The following is a 19,304-nucleotide window of genomic DNA, read 5'->3' on the forward strand; positions in this document are numbered from 1 at the left end:
TGAACATCCAGAAAGGAGGAGTGGTTGAGAATGAACTTACACAACTCAAGTTTCAGTGATGTGTATCAAGGGGATTCAGAACATAGACAGGATCCTAGAAAAGCAAACATGAGAAGGCTCTGCATCGGCTGTTCATTATGGGATGTGGGCTGGGTTGGTGACAGAAGGTGGGAAACCAGAAGGAGACTTGAGAATATACTTTTCAACTGCACAGGGGTTTCTCTATGAAACTGCTGTGAAAGTCCCCACTTCAGACATGGATGGGTCCCAGCCTGCTCTCATGGTGTCCATGGTGAGAGTCACAATGTCACCTGAGAATATAAATCACTTGACACACAGGCTACTAAAGAAAGGACCCTGGTGACTACAGTTGAGGCAGGGCAGACACTGAGATCTATGTTGACCTTGGCATGGGCGTCAGTGCAGGGGAGCCCTCTGTGCTCAGGAACCGGTTAGAACCTGAGTTTCTGCAACAACTGCTTCACTCCTGCACTAATGAGCCTGGGCCTGCAGATCTCAGACAGCCCTCCCTGCTTGTTCTCTGTGCTAGAGAGCAAACCAGACCCCTGTGACCCATTGGAACCAATGGATCTGAAGCTTTGTTTTGGAGTTTGAAGTATCCACATTCCAGGCCTTCAACATCATAGGAGATTTATTTTCTCCACACACTTCAACTACTCTGTCCTTTCCCTTACCAAGAGGTAGATTTGGCTTAAGTAGTGGGGTGGGTAGTGTTCACTTTCAGGGGGTCTTCCCGGACTGTCATCATCTTGCATCTATCCCAGTGGCCATATCGTACCGTGTGATCCCACTCTCCAAGTTTACTTGATTAGACCAGAGGTGGGCGTCTCAGACAGATAGACTCATTTCCACAGGAGTTTCAAACTGATCCCATTGGAGAGTTTCTGATTTCTGTGCCACAGTCTCTAGGACACACGATTCTCGATGCTTGGGTAGTCAAGAGACCAGGAAACAGAGGAAGCTGGTGCGCAAAGCGGGGAAAGAGGCAAAGACACACAGAGAAAAGCAGAAGCCAGGGAGAGATCATCCCGTTACCTGAGCCCTCAAATCCTTTTTCAGCCCATTTGGAACCCTCTAGTCATAGAAAAAATACTTCCCTTGGCTTATGCTAGATTCAAGTGTTTTCTCTTACTTGTAGTAAAAAAGCTGTTCTGCGTGCCCTAGATGAATGTGTTTAGGTGTGGTCTCCGAGTAGTTTGTTCGTTATCGTGTAACTGACTTGTATTTCAGAAGCTGCCAGAAATTGGGGTCTGTATTTTTCAGTAACTGGAGAAAGACCTTAGCAGGGAACCTGGGCTGCATGCTGTCTGCATGTGTGGCTTTTGTTTTATAGACGTGCTGTCCTGTATATGAGATGTACTTGCAGGAGTGCTGGGAAGGGGTTGGGGCTTGCGGGGTTCCCATCCAGAAAGAGAAGTCCCCCTGGTTTGTGTGAACCAAGGAGAGAGTGGCTGGTTTTCTATCAGGAGAGGGGTTATTTGTTTGCCCCTTTTATGGGGCTGTGGTTCATCCAGGTGCCATCGCCGTCTTTTGAACACAGGTGTCATTTAATTCATTATGTGCAACAATACGTCAAATCAACTACATATGCATGATCTTTGGCCTCTATTTACAGGCGAAATGTATAAGCTTTAGGGTCAGAATGACCTTGCTCAGGACTCTGCTGTGACACTGACACCCCCTGTGTTCCTGCACAGTTTCATCCCTCTCTGTGCCTTGGTTTTCATATTTGGAAAATAAGGAGGAGGATTTAACTAGATTATCTCTAAGGTAGAGTGGGGAAAGAACATTCCTGGAATCACCAGGCAAGAGGATTGGAGGTGAATTGGAGCTAGGCCAGAGACCCTTTGTTCCAAAGTTCCCTAAGATTTCAGATGGCTTTAGGATTGTGCAGCTGGTACTCCTCCCATGAATCAAGATGTTTATCAAGGATGGAGAAAGATTCTGGGCGGTGCAGGGGTGAGGCTTACTGAGTACAGGGCCATGTGGCCTGGCTAGGGAGGCAGACATTCTCTGTCAGGTCACCCTGCCGTGATGTACATCTTCCTGGGCTCAGACCTTGAAATAAGAGGCAGCCATGGAGGCTAGGAACCTCCTTTTATCCCTGGGATCCAGCCTGAACTGGCTAGAGGAATCTGGGGTTCAGGAAGAGCAGCTGAATAGGGATATACCTGGGGGAGCCACCAGCCTATAGAAGGAATTGGAAGCAGTGAACAGGATGAGCTCATCTCTGGAGTGAGTGTAAGGAGAGAAGAGAACTGAGTTAAGACTTGGGCACTGCACATTAAGTGGTCAAGGAGAGAAAGAGGGATAAGCTAAAAGGAATAATAAGGGGCTGGGCACAGTGGCCTATGCCTGTAATCCCAGCATTCTGGGAGGCCAAGATAGGTAGATCACTTGAGGCCAGGAGTTCAAGTCCAGCCTGAGCAACACGGCAAAGCATCATCTCTACCAAAAATACGAAAACTTAGCCGGTGTGGTGGCATGCCTGTGGTCTCAGCTACTTGGGAGGCAGAGGTTGTGGTGAGCCCAGATTGCACCACAGCACTTTAATCTCGGTGACAGAGTGAGACCCAGTCTCAAAAAAAAAAAAAAAAAGAGTCAGAGCAGGCAAGAGGGGTATCCGTGAAGCTGGGAGGAGGAAGTCCTTGAAAGAGGAAGGAGAGATCCACAGGGTCAAATGCAGCTGATGGTTTGAGAAAAGGGGCTGAAAATGAGTCATCGGGTTTGGGGACAGGAAGGACATTGGAGACCCATTTTTGTCCCTTATAGGGAAAGCAGTCTGGCCGCTTCTTCCCCTGAAACGACTTCCAGTGTGAAGGTGGCCTCACATTTCACTCTATGGTGTCCTGCAGCAGCCCTACCTTTTGTCCACATTCTGTAGAGAAGTCCTTCCCAGCACAGATGGTCACCTTTTTATTAGGATATTGGCAGCAGGAGGCACTAGGCCCTGACTTGCTGGTCAGGATCCTTAGCCAAGCATTGCCCCACCCACCCCGGTTGGCTCAGAACTCGCAGACCACAAGACGCTTTTCACCGCAAGCTCTGTCATTCCACTTGCCATTGGCAAAGATCTCCACACAGTCCTCTGACCCGCCGTCATTGTTGGGCTCCCCTGGGGCCCAGTTGGAATAGACCAGGGGCTCCCCTGTGGGATAGGTGAACTTGCCCTCGGTCTTGGAGTCAGTCATGCTCAGGAAAGCAGCCTCGTTCTGAGCTGTGACCAGCTGTTGCAAGGCGGCATTCTCAGCAGCAGAGCGTGGAGAGGCCAGCTGCCCACCAAACTGTGTGCACACCAGCTGTGCCTCCGCAAATGGCTTCACAACACCTGCTGTCTTGAAGATCTTCTCCCCGACACTTTGGCCATTGGGGAAGAGCTCAACTAAGAGAAGAAAAGAGTCAGGTTGGGGTTGTGGCATCACCTGGCCAGAGCTCAGGGGCTCTGAGACCTCTGCATACCTACCTGAGCCTCTCAGACCTCTCAAACAGGCACCACATCAGGACGCCGGAAAGAATGCAAGAGAGACACTATTCCAGAACAGCCCCCACCCCGTGACCTACTCTGTGAAGTGACACCATGCTTCCCCACTTACAGATGAGAGCACTGGAGTTTAGAGAAGCTAAGAGCTGCAAAGTCACACAAGCAGCAAATGTGCAGTCAGGGATTCAGCCTCACTCAGTTCCACACCGAAGCTCAGACATGCTCTTTCTATTTTGGCACATGCTGTATGCCAGAATCGATTTCTCAATTACTATGTAGAATTGAGCAATTTTCCCCAAGTTGATGATGGTGTAGACCAGGCCAGTTTCTGAGAGTACAGAAAATACCCTGAGTGAGCCCGCTGTCACCCCATACAACAGTAGGGAATGCGGGGTTGTCGGAGAGGGTCTGTGCTGTGTGATGGGGTGAGGAAAGGGGAGAGCAGGAAGAGGAGAGGACATCTGAAAGCTGCCAGATGCCGATCTCTGCTCTGGGTCTAGCCTCATGTCAGCCTCTTAGTATGCACATGGGTGATGCCCCAGCCAGTCAGCCGGCCTGGGAGGTGCTGAGGGAGTGGAGGAGGGCATCTGAAATGGGCATGTGTGAGCAAGACGCAGGGGAGTGGTGTCAGTAGACAGCCCTAGGTGGGAACTGGAAGACCGAGCATTCCGACCCACCCTGGCAATGGCTGTTGCGTGGGAAAGGGAAAGTCACGTTCTTTTTCAGGGTTTCCATTTCCTCATCTCTAAAATGAGGACCCAGTTCACAAAAGCATTGCCTGTGTGACGTGTCAAGTGTCTCTCTTTAGTCTGTCCTTGTGGCTCCTGGGCCCATGCATGGAAATCTTATGCAAAGTCAATGGAAGCTCCAGAGAAGGTTATGCCCCTGGCCTTGCTGGCCTGCTCAGAATGCAGGCTGCACCCTGACCCATCGTCCTTAACATTCTCCATGGGCTCAGGGTGGCATCCAGAGCAGCCCTGAACAAAGCCAGCGTAAGAGTTCATGTGCCATGTGTATATATGGGCATGCCTTTGAATATATGTGCATCTATCCAAAGGTACATGGGAGTATGTACGGTTCATCTGGATGTGTGTGCTGTAGAGACAACATGTGAGCTCACGTATGTAGATGGAGGTGGAGCGAGTGGTGTTTAAGTGCACACACGTGGTGGCACATATGCCCACGTTCCTCTGTGTGTTTCTGTCACTGTGCCTCAGAGTGAACGCAAGCATGCAGAAAGGGAGATATACCAAACGCTTGAAACTCTCATCTCGGAGCTTGAGTATTTAGAATCCAACCCTGTGTCGCACTTAATCAGTCCCTTTGTGCTCCTCTCCTTCCGAAAACTTTTTCATTTTTTGGCTCAGTGAGATTTGCCTGAACTCAAAGCTGATGTCAGGAAGGGCAGAGGACAGTAGAGGCAGTTGGGCACTGATGTGGAGATTGTAAGAGGCACCAGGCATTCAGGTGTGTGCCCCTGGAGGCCTCTGACTCTTCAGGATTCCAGGGTTAGGGCAAACTCATGCTCTCCAGAGCTGCAAGGGGAGCCCAGCAGTGGCTGGAGCCCAGAGGCAGCCTGTCTTGTTTAAACCAGAAGCATGTCTAAAGTGAGATATCTGATGGCCACATACCAAGGTCAGGCCCCCACCTGCCTTGTACACCCAGAGCAGAACCCCAGCCCTAGCTCCTAGAACAGCACCTGGATTGGATTCTCTGCTGCCTTGGGATGCGCAGCAGGATCACCGGGCCCTCCCGTACCTGGCCCCCAGAGGTAAGAAGCGCAGCCTGTGTTGGGCAGCCCCTTGTTTATCAGAGGAACCAGCACAGGGGGGCAGGAAAGAGACTCCACGGAATCGCACTGGACTCAGGACAACAGTTTGTCTCAGAGCACAGGTGGCATTGAGGTCGGAGGGTGGTTCAGGAGCTTGACGGCCTTGACTATGCTACTGCCAGCCTGGTGAGCTGGTGATAGGGGCCACATCCTCCTCCTTTGCCCCCTTGGAGCTACTTCCAGCTCTGGGCGTCAGGTGGCTGTCCACTCTAGCCCCATCCCAGCCTGAGCCCCACTTTCTGCCACAGCCCAGGTCCAGCCCTACACAGGTCCCAGCCCATTCCCAGCCTAGATCCCGGGCAGGCTCTCCCTCAGGACCAGCCAAAGGGCAAGCCCCAGCCTAAGGCCAAACCAAGGTGGAGATCTAGTCTGGGGCTCAATGCCAGTGCTGGGCCCAGGTTCAGATCCAAACTCACCTTTCTTATACTGAGAGAGGGCAGCCTGGAGGTGCTGCACCTGTCCCCGTAAGGCCTCAACCTGCTGCCTCAGAGAAGTGACATCTTCAGGGGAGAAAATAGCTGAGTAAAGACTTGTCCAGACAACAAAGGAAGAGCTCAGAGTCTGGGCCCCAAGGGAAGAATGATTAGTTACAAGCACGTATTGTGGGGCTGACCCACAGCAAGGCCACATCGGCTGACACAGCTGGCCTCTGCTGTACAAGGATGTCTTATGGTTCTGCTATGGACACATTGGTCCCTGTACTTCACTGATACTGAACCAGATGACATTGTGACTTTAAAGTCTTGGAATATAATGGTATCTCCATTGGATGGGGAGTCAAAGGCAAGAATACACGCTCATGTGTTTCCCATTCACTGCGTTTTTAATGCCTATGACTTGGGAAAGCATTTGTGGTTCTCCCAAGGGTCAGCTGGAGAAGCTGCCCAGGTTGCTTTCCCATTCGTACTAAGTGGCTAAGACCAGAGCCCAGTGCTCCTGCCTTCCAGCCTGTCCGCCTTTCCTGAGTTCCACCCACCACACATCCCAGAGGAGGGGCTGCCCTGAGCTGACAAGGGCTTCCTCTCTGCCCACCCATGCCCCAGCGGGGCTTCCCCAAGCCAGGAGCTGCTGCCTTACCTGGAAGTCCACTTTCTCCCTTTGCTCCTTTGTCTCCAGGAACACCTTTGTCCCCTTTCAGTCCTGGGGGTCCCCTGGCACCTGGACTTCCCGGGGGACCCGTGGCTCCAGTAGACCCTGGGGTGAAAGAAGAACTGGGTGAGCCATGTAGCCATTTCTTAGCATGTTCACCTTCCAGTACATGAACTAACTATCCTTACTGCCCAGAAACAGACAGTCCCCAGCAGCCAGCTATGCAGCTCTCTGTACACTGACTGTCCCTGTCATCCAGCAATCAATGCTGCTGTGTAAAATTGCCCCGCCACCCAACAACTAACCTTCTCTGTATACAGACTTCTCTGTTGCTTAGCACCACACTCTCCCTAGATAGGAACCATCCCCAGAGCCTCCTCATGCACCCTCCTTGGACATAGATCCCCCCTGTGGTCCAGCAATGCCAGCTCTGCCTTTGTGAGTGGGGGGGAGGGTAGGCATTGACAGCTCCGTGCGGGCACAGCGGGCACAGGAGAACTGGACCCAGCCCAGCCCCAGCTCTTTCCACTGCTCACCTGCTGCCCCTGTGTTTCCAGGGACTCCGCGCTCACCAGGGGCACCTCGCTCTCCCTTAGGACCTGTGGGGCCTCTTGCCCCCGCCGAGCCCTGCATGCCTGGGGCACCTACTTCTCCTGAGGAAGGAACACACAGGAACAAACACAGCTGAGAGTGCATTCGCTGGGTGCGGTTTTCTTAGCAATGGAGCTTTTTACCCACAACTTTGGGTCAGATGAAGTGGGGAGACTATCCTTGCTTTCTGGGGCCCTCTGTGGAGAGTGAGAGAAAACTATTGCTACTGTGTGGACTGGGAGAGTGCACGGCAAGGCCTTTGCATCACTGAGGGTCTGGGCCCTCCCTGGCACTCTGAGCATGCCTCGGGTCACATCACGGACTCTCATCCTTCCTCCCTTCCACTCTCAGACCAACCACAGACCGGCCACCTACCTTTGGGCCCAGCTTCTCCTTTTGGGCCTGGCTGGCCCTGAGGTCCTATGTTCCCCTGCTTCCCCAAGGGACCTTCTCTTCCAGCTGGACCAGGCGCACCGGGAGGTCCTGGAGGTCCTAAGGAAAAGCACCAGCCCGGTCAGTAACGTTGAACCCTCTTGGCCGGAGGAGCGTGTAGTAAGGTGAGGGTAACAACGGAGGTCAGGGAGCTACATCGTTGTCCTCCCAATAGCAGCCCCCATCTGTCCTGAAATGACCCAGTGCCACCTTCAGACAACCTTCTTCCTTCTTCCTGGGATGGGCACTGTGCATGCCCGCTGGCATATCCTCGTAGCCGCACCACCACCTGGAAACACTTGAAGTCAACGCCCAGTTGCTCACCACTTGGCCCAGTGTCTCCCTTTGGTCCAGGTTCTCCAACGGAGCCATTGTCCCCTTTGGGCCCAACTGGGCCAGCTTGTCCAGGCATCCCTGCTTGCCCTGTAGCTCCTGGCAAACCTGTAACAGCAGAAGAAATGGACAACGACCTGGCCCTAGATCCAGGAAGGACCAGCCGCCTGCAGGGTCGGCCCTCAGCATTCCTTCAGGGTTCTGCAGAGCATGACAGTTCCGTCGTCACACACCCGGGTCCAGTGGTGATCCAGGAAATGGGTATTGGCATGCCCGCTTTATAGGCGAGGAAGAAGCTTTCCAGAGTTGGAGGTGGATTAAAGCCAAGACCTGTCTGACTTTCTATGAGGTGCTCCTTCCCCTGCCCCAAGGCCACTGCATTGATGGCAGGCAATCTGTCAGCTCTTACCTGTGATCGTACACTTCTTGCTTTATATATATATCTCAGGAAAGCCAACCAGAAGTGGCACCAGACGGGTGGTGCTAACTTGTTCATTCCGGTATTGGTCCATTTGCTCATTTATTTGTTCACTAAGAGCCATCTAAACAGCATCTACATTATACCTAGCACTGGGCCAGATGCAAGTCTGAGCTTAGCCTCAGGTCCTCAGCAAGGGGTTCATCATATACTGTGAGACAAGGGTAACAGGAGAGGAAGACAATGCATGAAGGGTCCCTCATCTCATCCGAGCATCCCCACACCAGCACACACACACTCAGAGCTGTCTTCCTCAAAGAGAAAGTGGAATTTTAAGAGCAAGGAGAATTTAGGAAGGTTTGCAGAGGGGAAACGACATTTCAGACTTGGAAACAATGCTCCCATGGCAGAGGAAGCCAGGCCTCCGTGGTGGCCAGAGGGTTGTGGGGGACATGAACGTGTGGTTGTGGTGAGAGTAACAGTGAATTTGCTGGATGGATGAAGATTCTGTGCTTGGTGTATCCCAGCAGCACCACCACCTGGAAACATCTGAATTCCATGCCCACTGGAATTCCATGACCTCGGTCCGGCTGTTGGTTACAATCCTTATTAGGGATGAAACAGAAGCACAGAGGGTTATAGGATGGGCCACACCCTTGACACCCAACAGCACATTGTGCTCAAGGCAGGATGTCCTGACCTCAGGTGGAGCCTCGCTTGGGCTTCACCCTGGCCAGTCCGGCAGCAGGAAGATAGACCAAGAGAAAAACATCACTCTTCAGAAGGGAGCGTTAGAGCCCGCCTGTTCTTGGCACACAAACTGTGGAGGCCATAAGAGCACCAGAGTGGAGGAGGGGCACCTCCCCAAACCCTGCACCTGTGCCTTTCAAAGCACTCATGTGCATCCTAGTGTCCCCAGAGACCTAGCCCTGCACCTGAGTGCCACCTGTGGAGCTTTACGGCCCAGCCCTTAGCTGTTGTGACTCCTAAAACCTCTCCTCCCCGTCCATCTTCCATTCACTCATTCCATAAATATCTCTGGAGCTACTGCATGCCGGCCACTGCCCTAAACACTGGGGATAAACAGCCCCTCTCTGGGGAGCTTCAACTCTATCTCGTAGAAACAGATAATAAAACATTAAAAATGTACAATATAGGCCGGGCGCGGTGGCTCAAGCCTGTAATCCCAGCACTTTGGGAGGCCGAGGAGGGTGGATCACGAGGTCAAGAGATCGAGACCATCCTGGTCAACATGGTGAAACCCCGTCTCTACTAAAAATACAAAAAATTAGCTGGGCATGGTGGCGCCTGCCTGTAATCCCAGCTACTCAGGAGGCTGAGGCAGGAGAATTGCCTGAACCCAGGAGGCGGAGGTTGTGGTGAGCCGAGATCGCGCCATTGCACTCCAGCCTGGGTAACAAGAGCGAAACTCTGTCTCAAAAGAAAAAAAAAAAAAAAAAGTACAATATATGGTAGTTAGATACAATGCCACAGGGAAAAGTAAAGCATACGGTGTATTGGGGTAGAGTCTGTTTTCAGTAGGCTGGTCCGGGAGTGCCTCACTGAGAAAGTGATTGGGGAGTAAGGCCCTGAAGGAGGAGGAGTATGAGCCGCAGGGACAGCTATGAGAAGAGCAAATGGCAAGCCCTCAAGGAGGGAGGGGGCTGAGCGTGGACGGGGCCAGCAAGAAACGGTGTGGTTGGAGCTGAGTAGGGGTTGGGGCACTGAGGTCAGAGGAGCAGCAGGGGTGCGGGGTGGTCCCGCCGGGACTTATGAGCTGCTGTAAGGTGTGTGGTTTGTCCCCCTGGAGGGACTCTCCCAGAAAATCTTTCTGGGCAGGAATGCTGGAGGTGCTGAGGAATAAGGAATTGTTCCCCCGAAAGGCAGGATCTGGATCTTATTTGCTCTCCATTATATGTCTGAGTTATTGGTCAGAGTGGCTCAAGCTCCACCCTCCACCCTGCTCAAAGGTCTCTTCTTCCAAGCCCCAATTTTCCTCGTAGCAGGTTCTGGGAACCACATGTTTCCAACTCTGCAGGGGTGGTTGACAGGTGCACAGACTTTGGCCCCACACAGACCTATAGGGTCAGGATTCTGAGGATGCTCCAGGCCTCCCAGGACATCCATCATCAGACCTGTAACAGTGGAGTGACTGGAGACACTGCAATTGAGGAGCCAGAGTGGAGCCTCATCCTGCGGCCCCACTGTGCGCTGTCCTCTGTCCAAGTACTGACCCAAAGCCAGGCCTGCAATGTGCATGGGGTGAGGCACATACGTGGGGAAGGGAGGCCTTGACCATGCTCCAGGCGGCAAACTTGGAGGGTCATTGTGGGAAAGATCCCCGAGATTCGAATCTGGGGCCCCCACTGGAAGGCAGATGAGTTGGGAGTCTCTGAGAAAGAGCTGCCAAGGTGAATCCCACCCTATTCTGAGTTCCCCACTGGGCAGCCGTCCCCAAGCCCCATCCCATTCACATTGGGAGCCACTTTCTGTCTGTAAGGGACAGGCAGATGCTCACTCGCTGCTTACCCCACAAAGCCTGGGGATGTTGCTTCATCTTTCCACAAAGTTAAGGACTATCTGATCCCTTTGAAGCCCTGCCCACTGTCACAGAAGTCCCTTGGTTCATGCTGCTGGTTCATGGAATTCTCCTTTCTTGAAAATAAGACCCAGATCCTCCCCTACAAGAGGGAGCAGTGTTTCCAGGGACAATTCCCTGACTCATCAGTACCTCTGCTAAGCTCAAGATAATTCACCTATTTAGTACAGCAGGAAATGTAACTTTATCCCAAAGACTCAATAAAAAATAAAGCTTTTGGCTCAATTATTCACCACTGCGTGGCAGATATCACTCCTATTAGATAAAAAAATGACCTCAGTGACACGGAGGGTCTCTCCCAGGTGTGGAGATGGAGCCAACAGTCAAGCCCAGGCCAGCCTGGTGCACAGCCCTCGTACTTTCCACCCCAGAATGGCTGTTACTTAGCCTCTCTGCATCGTCGTTTGCTTACCTGTCAAAGGAGATTAATATGTCCCCTGTAAGACTCTTGGGAGGATTAAATGAACGACTCAAGTGAATGCCCAAGCACAGGGGTGGGCAAAGAAATGTGAGTGCCCTTTCTCTCCCTGTAATGTATTAGGGCAAATCCTCTTGAGTAGGCTTGAGAATGGAGCCATGGAGCCCCATCTTTTCTCACCCTTCATGCAATGGAATTTAATTAAATATTAAAAATATTTAGGCCAGGTGCGGTGGCTCACTCCTGTAATCCCAGCACTTTGGGAGGCCGAGGCGGGCAGATCACGAAGTCAGGAATTAGAGACCAGCCTGGCCAACATGGTGAAACCCCGTCGGTACTGAAAATACAAAAATTAGCAGGGCTCCGGGGTGGGTGCCTTTAATCTCAGCTACTCGGGAGGCTGAGGCAGGAACTCTGCTTGAACCCAGGAGGCGGAGATTGCAATAAGCCAAGAGTGCACCACTGGCCTCCAGCCTGGGTGACAGAGCAAGACTCTGTCTTGAAAAAAAAAAAAGAAAAATACTTAATGCCCTTCACAGGCACCATTTAATTGGAATGAACAACTGCTAACTGCTGGCACAGAGCTCTAGAAGGCCCCCAGTATCAGTAATTCACCCCCTGTTTGCTTGCTCTTGGGATGGGAAGGATCTGGGGATCCTAGAGGAGGAGCCAGGGCAGCTGTGTGCTGGAGGAGCACATGTGGGCTCAGCACAGCCACCTGTTTGTCAGCTGGTGGAGTAGTGTGGAACCCACCTTCTTGGGAGGAAGAAACACATCTCCAAGACTTCCATAACAAAGTACCCAGAGTTTCTGGGCTGGTTACAACTCCAATGACCGCTCCTCCCCAGCAGGATAAGCCCATGGCCCCATGCTACCTGGGTCCCCCTTCACGCCCCGAGGGCCCTCTCTCCCATCCCGTCCATCGCGACCAGGCAGGCCACTCTCCACTGAGCTGCACATGACCAGGGTGCAAGCATTGGTCGCTGTTCTCTGGGAGTAGGTCCTCATTTCTGCTTCCAGGTAGCCCAGGGGCTGTGTGAGCAGGACCAGTGCAGAGAGGAGGAAGAGCAGCATGACCTGGAGAGGTGAACGGAGAGAGAAAAGACATGCTCATGCTTCGAGGACATGGTTTAGGGCTTGGCTCAGCTTCTAAAAGTGATGAGAAGCCCCCATGTCCGCCTTCTCTCCTCTGTAGTGGGGCCCAGAGCAGCAGGAATCCAAAAGCAGTTTAGGGACAAGGTGGGCACATGATCTGGGTGGAGGGCATGAGTTACCCAGCTGGAACTCTGAGACAGCTTGATAGCAGCATCTCCCTATTCCCAGGTGCTCATGTCTTCCCTGCTTGTGCCACTACTTTTGGCACAGTGGCTAGAATGTAGCATTCCTCACTGGGGCCATCTGTCACATCAAGAAGAGTTCATTGTGCCTCTGGGCAGGACCCCACACCACTCCCTAGACCGTCTGCCTGTCTGTACCACTGAGGTGATTGGCTTAGCTACAAGGCAAGCCTGTTTCTTCTCACTTGCTGCCTTGCGTGGATTCGTACTAGCGCTGACGGTGCTGGTCTGAAAATGAGCCAGAGCCCTGAATGCTTAGTGATGTCCTTTCTGAGCACAGGCTGGGAGTGTGGTGCACATTTGCCTGGCAATTTGCCATTTCTGAACCAGATGCTGTCTCTAGAGAAATGTCCCAGAGGGAACTCAGGTGAAAGTTTTCAGAGACACTAAACTAGCAACAGGAGAAATCCTGAGACACCTAGAGTTCTTCCCAGGTCATCTGAAAGGGCTTGGAAAAGAAGTCTTATGTGGAGACCGGGCACGGTGGTTCATGTCTGTAATCCAAGCCCTCTGGGAGGTCGAAGCGGACGGATCACTTGAGGTCAGGAGTTTGAGACCAGCCTGGCCAGCATGGTGAAACCCCGTCTTTACCAAAAAATACATAAAATCAGCCAGGTGTGGTGGTGCGTGCTGTAATCCCAGCTACTCAGGAGGCTGAGGCAGGAGAATCACTTGAACCTGGGAGGCGGAGGTTGCAGTGAGCTGAGATTACACCACTCCACTCCAGCCCGGGCAAGAGAGAAAGACTCTGTCTACAAAAGAAAAAAAGTCTTATGTGGAAAGAGGACATGCCAGGTAGGCTGAGTTGGGCAGAAGGCTAGTTTTGCAGGTAAGCAAGAGCAACTATCCAACAGGGCACCCATTTACCATCTAAGAGGGTCAGGAACTGAGATCAGGATAAGAGCAGGACCTGGGATATTCCCTGTGTTGGGCGTCTTTTCTCTCAAAGAGAAGCTGCAGTTATGAGAGTGAAAAGAGCTGATTAGATCCTCAGGGGCTGGGAACACAGCCAGAGGAACTTGCGCAAAGAAGGGGGTCGCCAGGCCAAGTCGGGTGGTGGCAAGGGAGGAGCTTCCTGCCCAGAGGAGTGCTTTCTTTTCTGACTACTGGTGATTCTGGGCTGTGGATGACCCCTGTTTCTCACTAGCCTCTTTCAATTTTGAATTCACCACTTCCTCGGGTATCCTGGGAGTCTCTGGAAACAGCTGAGTGAGCTCCCCGCCAGCAGCAGCTACCTGGTCACACCTGTTTTGGCAGAGGCTCAATCATGAGCCCAGCCAGAACAAGGACACTGTTCTGTGGCCTGCAGCTGCCTCAACCCTGGGGCCATGTGCCTGATTCTGGGGAAGAATGAAAGGCAACAGGCATTCTGTCTGCAAGCTCAAGATGGCACAGAGGCACCACCAGCCACTGAGGCATGAAGGACCCTTGGAGAGGGCAGACTCCAGTTTTCAGACCCAGAATTCAGATGAGGCATCTTAGCTGGGGCAGCAGATGGAGTGGGCAGAGCCGTGGTCCCCCTCAAGCCCTGCAGTGCCCAGTTTATGCTAAGCTTTCAGAGTACACTTTCAGTGAAAAGAGTGTCTCCTCTGAATAGGGGTTGGAAAATCAGAGACCTACTCCAGTAAGTATATATATTTTTTACAGTAAGGACCTGAAGCTATGAGAAAGCAATTTTCCCTGCTTTTCCACAGGCATTTGGCACCAGGATGGGTTTAGAACCCCGGCCTGTGAGTGCCTGGGTTTGTCTCTCCTCCGCTGTCCTTTCTGAAGAAATCAGGGCAGAAAACAGCCTAGAGAGAAATTAGAACTGCATTTTTCCACCTGAGGCTTCCACACAGTGGCATCTGAGGTCTAGATGGTGTCACACCCCCTCCTCCACCCTGTGAACCTCCCCCGCAACCGCCGCCACCCAGCTCAGAAAGCAAATATCCCCTTGGGCTAAGGCTACTGAATAAGGGGCAGAAGAGCACCATAGGACCTCCCGGGCCCCCCACCTCCCATGTCCATACCTCTTAGACCAGAACAGCTACGGAGACCTTCCCTTCCTCCACACCAGTAGGTTGAACTGCCCAGGTGGGCAGGGGAATATTTACAAGACGTGAAGAAAATTAAATAAATTTAAAAAAAGGCAAGAAGAGAGACACTTACAGGTTTATTCTTCTTAGGCCTCAGGAGCTCCAAACAAACTAGCCTTTGCTTGGCAGGCACTCACTATTTATGCCCGCCCTGCACCCTGAGCTGCCCAGCCCCCAAAACTCCCTTCAAGAAGTGGGGCAATTTTCTTCTTTATTGACTCACTCACTCTTATCCCCACCTGCGTTCTGGAAACCTGCCATTGATATTCACAACACTATGCACATCCATCACTATAGTTTGCAGACCACTATCGGGCCTTGATCTCATCTGCACTCTTCTCACTGCAGCTCTGTGAGTTAAGTGGCATCATCAGTGTCCTTAGTTTATAGATGTTCAGAAATCAGGAGTCCAGAGACCAGTGAGTTGCACAATGTCCTACAGTGATTGCAAAAGCAACTCATAACTGCAGATCTTAAGAGCCAGGACCTGTTGTGTCCACTTCTCCTCTTCCTTCATCTCAACAGCACTGCCCAGATATTGGGAAAGAACTGGGAGCTGCTTGGCATACCTGGGCAGGGGTGGGGCGGATGGAGTGGCTGCAGAGGCAGCAGCATGTGGGGGCAGCAGCTAGGGAGCTGCCACCTGGAAAGAGCTGCTCTTTTGCATGCTGCTCTAGGCCTCAGAGAGCCCCTGCGTCACTTGTCTTTTGTGGAATGGATTTCCCTTAGTAGACCTCTGCCTTGCCATCACACCCAGAACCAATACATATCTTTTAAGTGGAACATTTACTCCATTTATTATCAAGGTTAATATTGATAGGTAATGTTTTGTTCCTGTCATGATAATTGTTACCCAGTTGCTTTTTAGTCTCAATTGTGTAATTGCTTTATATATTCTATGAGTTTTTCACTTTAATATGCTTTTATGATGGGAAGTATTGTCCATTTATTTTCATGTTTAGAACTTTAAGCATTTCTTATAGGGCTGGTCTAGTGGTGACAAATTCCCTCTGCATTTGTTTGTATGAGAAAAATTTCATTTCTCCTTCATTTATGCAGCTTAGTTTAGCAGGATACAAAATTCTTGACTGGCAGGGTTTTTTTTAATTTAAGAAGATTAAACTAAGACCCCAATCTCTTCTGGCTTGTAAGGTTTCTGCTAAGAAGTCCATTGTTAGTCTCTTGGGTTCTCCTTTATAGATTAGACACTCTGTCTTGCTGCTTTTAGGATGTTTTCCTTCACATTGACTACGGGTAGTCTAATGATGATATGCCTTTATGAGGTTTCTCTTGTAGAGCATCTTCCAAGTGTTCTCTGAGTGTCTTCTATCTGGATGTCTAATTCTCTAGCAAGACCAGGGAAGTTTTCCTAAATTATTCCCTCAGATAGGTTTTCCAGGCTTTTAATTTTTTTTCTTCTCCCTCAGGAATGTCTATATATTATATGTGTGGTAACTTTACATCCTTCTATATTTTTCAAAGTCTTTGCTCATTTTTAAAAATTAATTTTTCCTTTATTTCTGTCTGACTAGGTAAATTCAAACAACTGGTCTTCACACTCTGAAATTACTTATTCTTCTTGATCTAGTCTTTTGTTAAAGGTTTCATTTATGTTTTATAGTTCTTTTGATATATTTTTATTTCTAGAATTTGTTTGGTTTTTATTTTTTAAATATCTATCTCATTAGTAAATTTTTCATTCATATCCTGAATTTTTTTTTCTGATTTCCTTATGTTAGTTTTCAACTTTCTCTTGTACCTCATTGAGCTTCTTTACAATTCATATTTTAAATTATTTGTCATTTCAAAATTTTTATATTGGTTAGAATCCATTGCTAGGGAGCTAGTGTGATGCTTTGGGAGTGTCAAAATACTGATTTTTCATAGTTCTAAAGTTCTTATGCTGATTTCTTCTCATCTAGAGAAGCTGTTACTTTTTACTTTTGAACTTATTCTCATTTGAATGGGATTTTCCCCCCAGTTAAGGTGTGACTGTATGTTGTGTATGATCATTTGGCTTCAACTTTATGTGCCTTCCGTGGGTCAAAGCTCTATGTGAGTTTCTTGGTTATAGATAGCTTTTGTGTGGTGGCTTTATTATGCTGATTGTAGTAGCAATGTATTGGGCATATGAGCAGGAATACTGCTTTCTGAGGGGCTGGGAATGAGTAGGTCTCAGGAAGTTTATCTCATTCCTTAGCTCTATGCCCTCTGTCAGCCTGTTTTTTATTTGGTTGTGCAATTCAATCTGTATCCCAATAAGAGCTGGCTATGACAGAGGCTGATGGGTATTTGGTCCCAGTTTTCTGGGAGGGGATTTCTCTTGTCACAGGCAGTTGGCTGGTCTGTGGATGGCCTGATTCCCTGAAGGGGACACAAAGCTTTGGATGGCAACACAAAACTGAGTGGAGCTAAATGACCAAGCTCTCCCTAGGAAACCCCAACGATGAGCAGAAGCACCTGCCCTGATGGGGGTAGAAAGGGGAGCTCATGGTGAAATGCACTGATGTCTCCACCAGAGTGGGAAGCAGTGTACCAGCTCCACATCCTGGGCAGGCAGGAAGGCAACCCACTTTCCAATCACACCCTTGTCACAGAGCTTGTGACCTTCAGTTCAGATAGACATTGTCCTTCATCTCTAGGCTGCAGTGCAATGGAGGTCTGCAGAAAACACACATCCTGTGGCTACCACCAAAATGGCCTTGGGATAGAACCTCTTCCCTCAGCAGCTCTGATACTCCTCTGCATTCTGTTATGGGAATGCTGCTGCTCCGTATGGGGAGGAGGATAAACTCTGACCCTTGTGCAAGCCTTGACCAGTAGGCACACCATCAATGGAAGTGCAGCTCTCCCCCAGTATCCCTGAAAAACTATGCCCAGGTGCACTTCTACCAACTCCCAGCAGAGACAGCCAAGGGTCTATCTGGAGCCATGAGTGAAGGGGTAGGAGAAGACTCCCTTTCCATGTTTATTCCCAGGCACCAGTGTCACCTACCTGCTTGCGGGTGCAGAACCACACTCCTCCCCTTCAGATCCCAGCACCGTGCCTGTATCTCTGCTGGAAGGGGGTTAGTCAACCTTTTATCACAAGTGGGGAGCTCTCAGGCAAAGGAGAGCAAACAAATTATTGGTTTATTTTATCTGAAGGGGTATATTGGCACACACACTCTCCCTTCTCCTGAGGGCTAGACCTCTAGGAATTCCATAGCTCCCCCAGAGACCCACCTGTCCCCTGTAGGTTTTGCAGTCTGAGTTCTTGGGAATGTTTGTGGAGGATCTAGTGATGTAGAAACACGGGACTGAGATTCCCTGGGAAGAATAGAGACCCACAATGGGTACATAACCAGTATGGCACCTGCCACTTCAGCTCAGGTTTTGGGGAGAGCAAGTGAGCCTGCATGAGCCGACCACCCAAAGCTCTTCCCTCAAGAAGTTCCCAAATCATCACTGACAGCAGTGCCTGGGCTTATAGGTGCAGAGGGGCTTTCCAACAAGTTCAGCAGTCTGTAGTCTGCCACAGGAGTGAGGGGAGCAACTCCTGCACCTACCCTCTCCATGAGACTCTATGTTCCTTGGGGATCAATCTCTGCCAAACTCTTCCTTTCTTCTTTTTCTGCACTACAGCGTTTTCCTGGGGGTTCTCCAATAGGTCGTATCACTCCTTCCTCAGTATTCCACTCAGACCATGATTATTCAACTGCAATTTTGGTTCTTTGTTCTGAGGAGAACTGGTATGCAAAGTCTCTAGACAGCCATCTTGGGGAAAGGAAAATTCTACTTGTCTTTATAATTACCTTTACCAGTGAGACTTATACTTTGGTATGCATTTATGTTTCTGTTTAACCTCTTTTTATTTTAACTTCAAGAAACTTTCTTCAGCACTTCCTGCAAGGTAGATCTAGTGGTAACAAACTCCCTCAGTATGTGTTTGTCTAGTTTTTATCTTTCCTTCACTAATAAAAGACACTTTGCTAGGTATAGAATTCTAGATTAACAAGTGTTGTTTTTTTTTTTTTTTTAATATCTTTAATATATCATTTCATTCTCTCCTGGTCTGCAGGGTTTCCACTCAGAAATCTGGTTTCTGGAGGTTTCTGAACCTTTTGGAGGTTCCTTTTTATGTGACAAGTCAATTTTCTACTGCTGCTTTCAATTTCTTTTCTTTGTATTTGACTTCTGACAAACTAATTATAATGTGTTCAGTATAGACCTCTTTGGGTTCATCTTATTTGGGGAATTTGGGCCTTCATGAATCTAGATATCTATTTCCTTTCCTAAATCTGGTAAGTTTAAAGTTACTGTTTCTTTAAATTGGTATTCTGCCCGCTTTTCTCTCTCTCCTACTTCTGCAACACCCATTATACATAGATAAATTTCCTTCATGGTGTCCCCGTAAGTCCCATAGGCTTTCTTTACTTTTTTTAATTCTTTTTTTATTTTTGTTCCTCTGATTGGATAATTTCAAATGACATGTCTATAAATTGCTAATTCTTTCTTCCACTTGATTGAATCTACTGTTGAAGTGCTCTGTTCAATTTTCAATTCAGTTCCAGGATTTTTGTGGGTTTTTTTTTTTAATGGTTTTTATTTCTTTGTTAAACTTCTAATTTTGTTTATGTATTGTTTTCCTGATATTTTTTCATTGTCTTTCTGTGTTCTCTTGTATCTTGTTAAGC

General features: G+C 49.7%; 1 protein-coding gene across 1 annotated transcript; it reads right to left on the reverse strand.

Moving 5' to 3' along the window:
- Nucleotides 1-2,913: 2,913 nt before the first annotated feature.
- SFTPD (surfactant protein D) lies at nt 2,914-14,801 on the reverse strand. The gene is made up of 8 exons (XM_003939755.4): nt 14,702-14,801; nt 12,089-12,290; nt 7,770-7,886; nt 7,389-7,505; nt 6,959-7,075; nt 6,411-6,527; nt 5,750-5,833; nt 2,914-3,403 (listed from the first exon to the last, which is right to left on the reverse strand). Exons 2-8 carry the CDS (start codon nt 12,285-12,287, stop codon nt 3,027-3,029), a joined length of 1,128 nt encoding a protein of 375 aa, XP_003939804.2. The 5' UTR covers nt 12,288-12,290; nt 14,702-14,801; the 3' UTR covers nt 2,914-3,026.
- Nucleotides 14,802-19,304: the final 4,503 nt, after the last annotated feature.

The sequence above is a fragment of the Saimiri boliviensis genome, chromosome 12, assembly GCF_048565385.1.
Source record: "Saimiri boliviensis isolate mSaiBol1 chromosome 12, mSaiBol1.pri, whole genome shotgun sequence".
In the NCBI taxonomy this organism is placed as follows: domain Eukaryota; kingdom Metazoa; phylum Chordata; class Mammalia; order Primates; family Cebidae; genus Saimiri; species Saimiri boliviensis.

Coding starts and splice junctions, on each gene's coding strand:
- SFTPD (XM_003939755.4), bottom strand. CDS start 12,287: ATGCTGCTCTTCCTCCTCTCTGCACTGGTCCTGCTCACACAGCCCCTG. Junction 7,887..12,088: donor GGGCGTGAAGGGGGACCCAG/GTAGCATGGGGC, acceptor CTGCTGTTACAG/GTTTGCCAGGAGCTACAGGG. Junction 6,528..6,958: donor TGGAAACACAGGGGCAGCAG/GTGAGCAGTGGA, acceptor CTTTCACCCCAG/GGTCTACTGGAGCCACGGGT.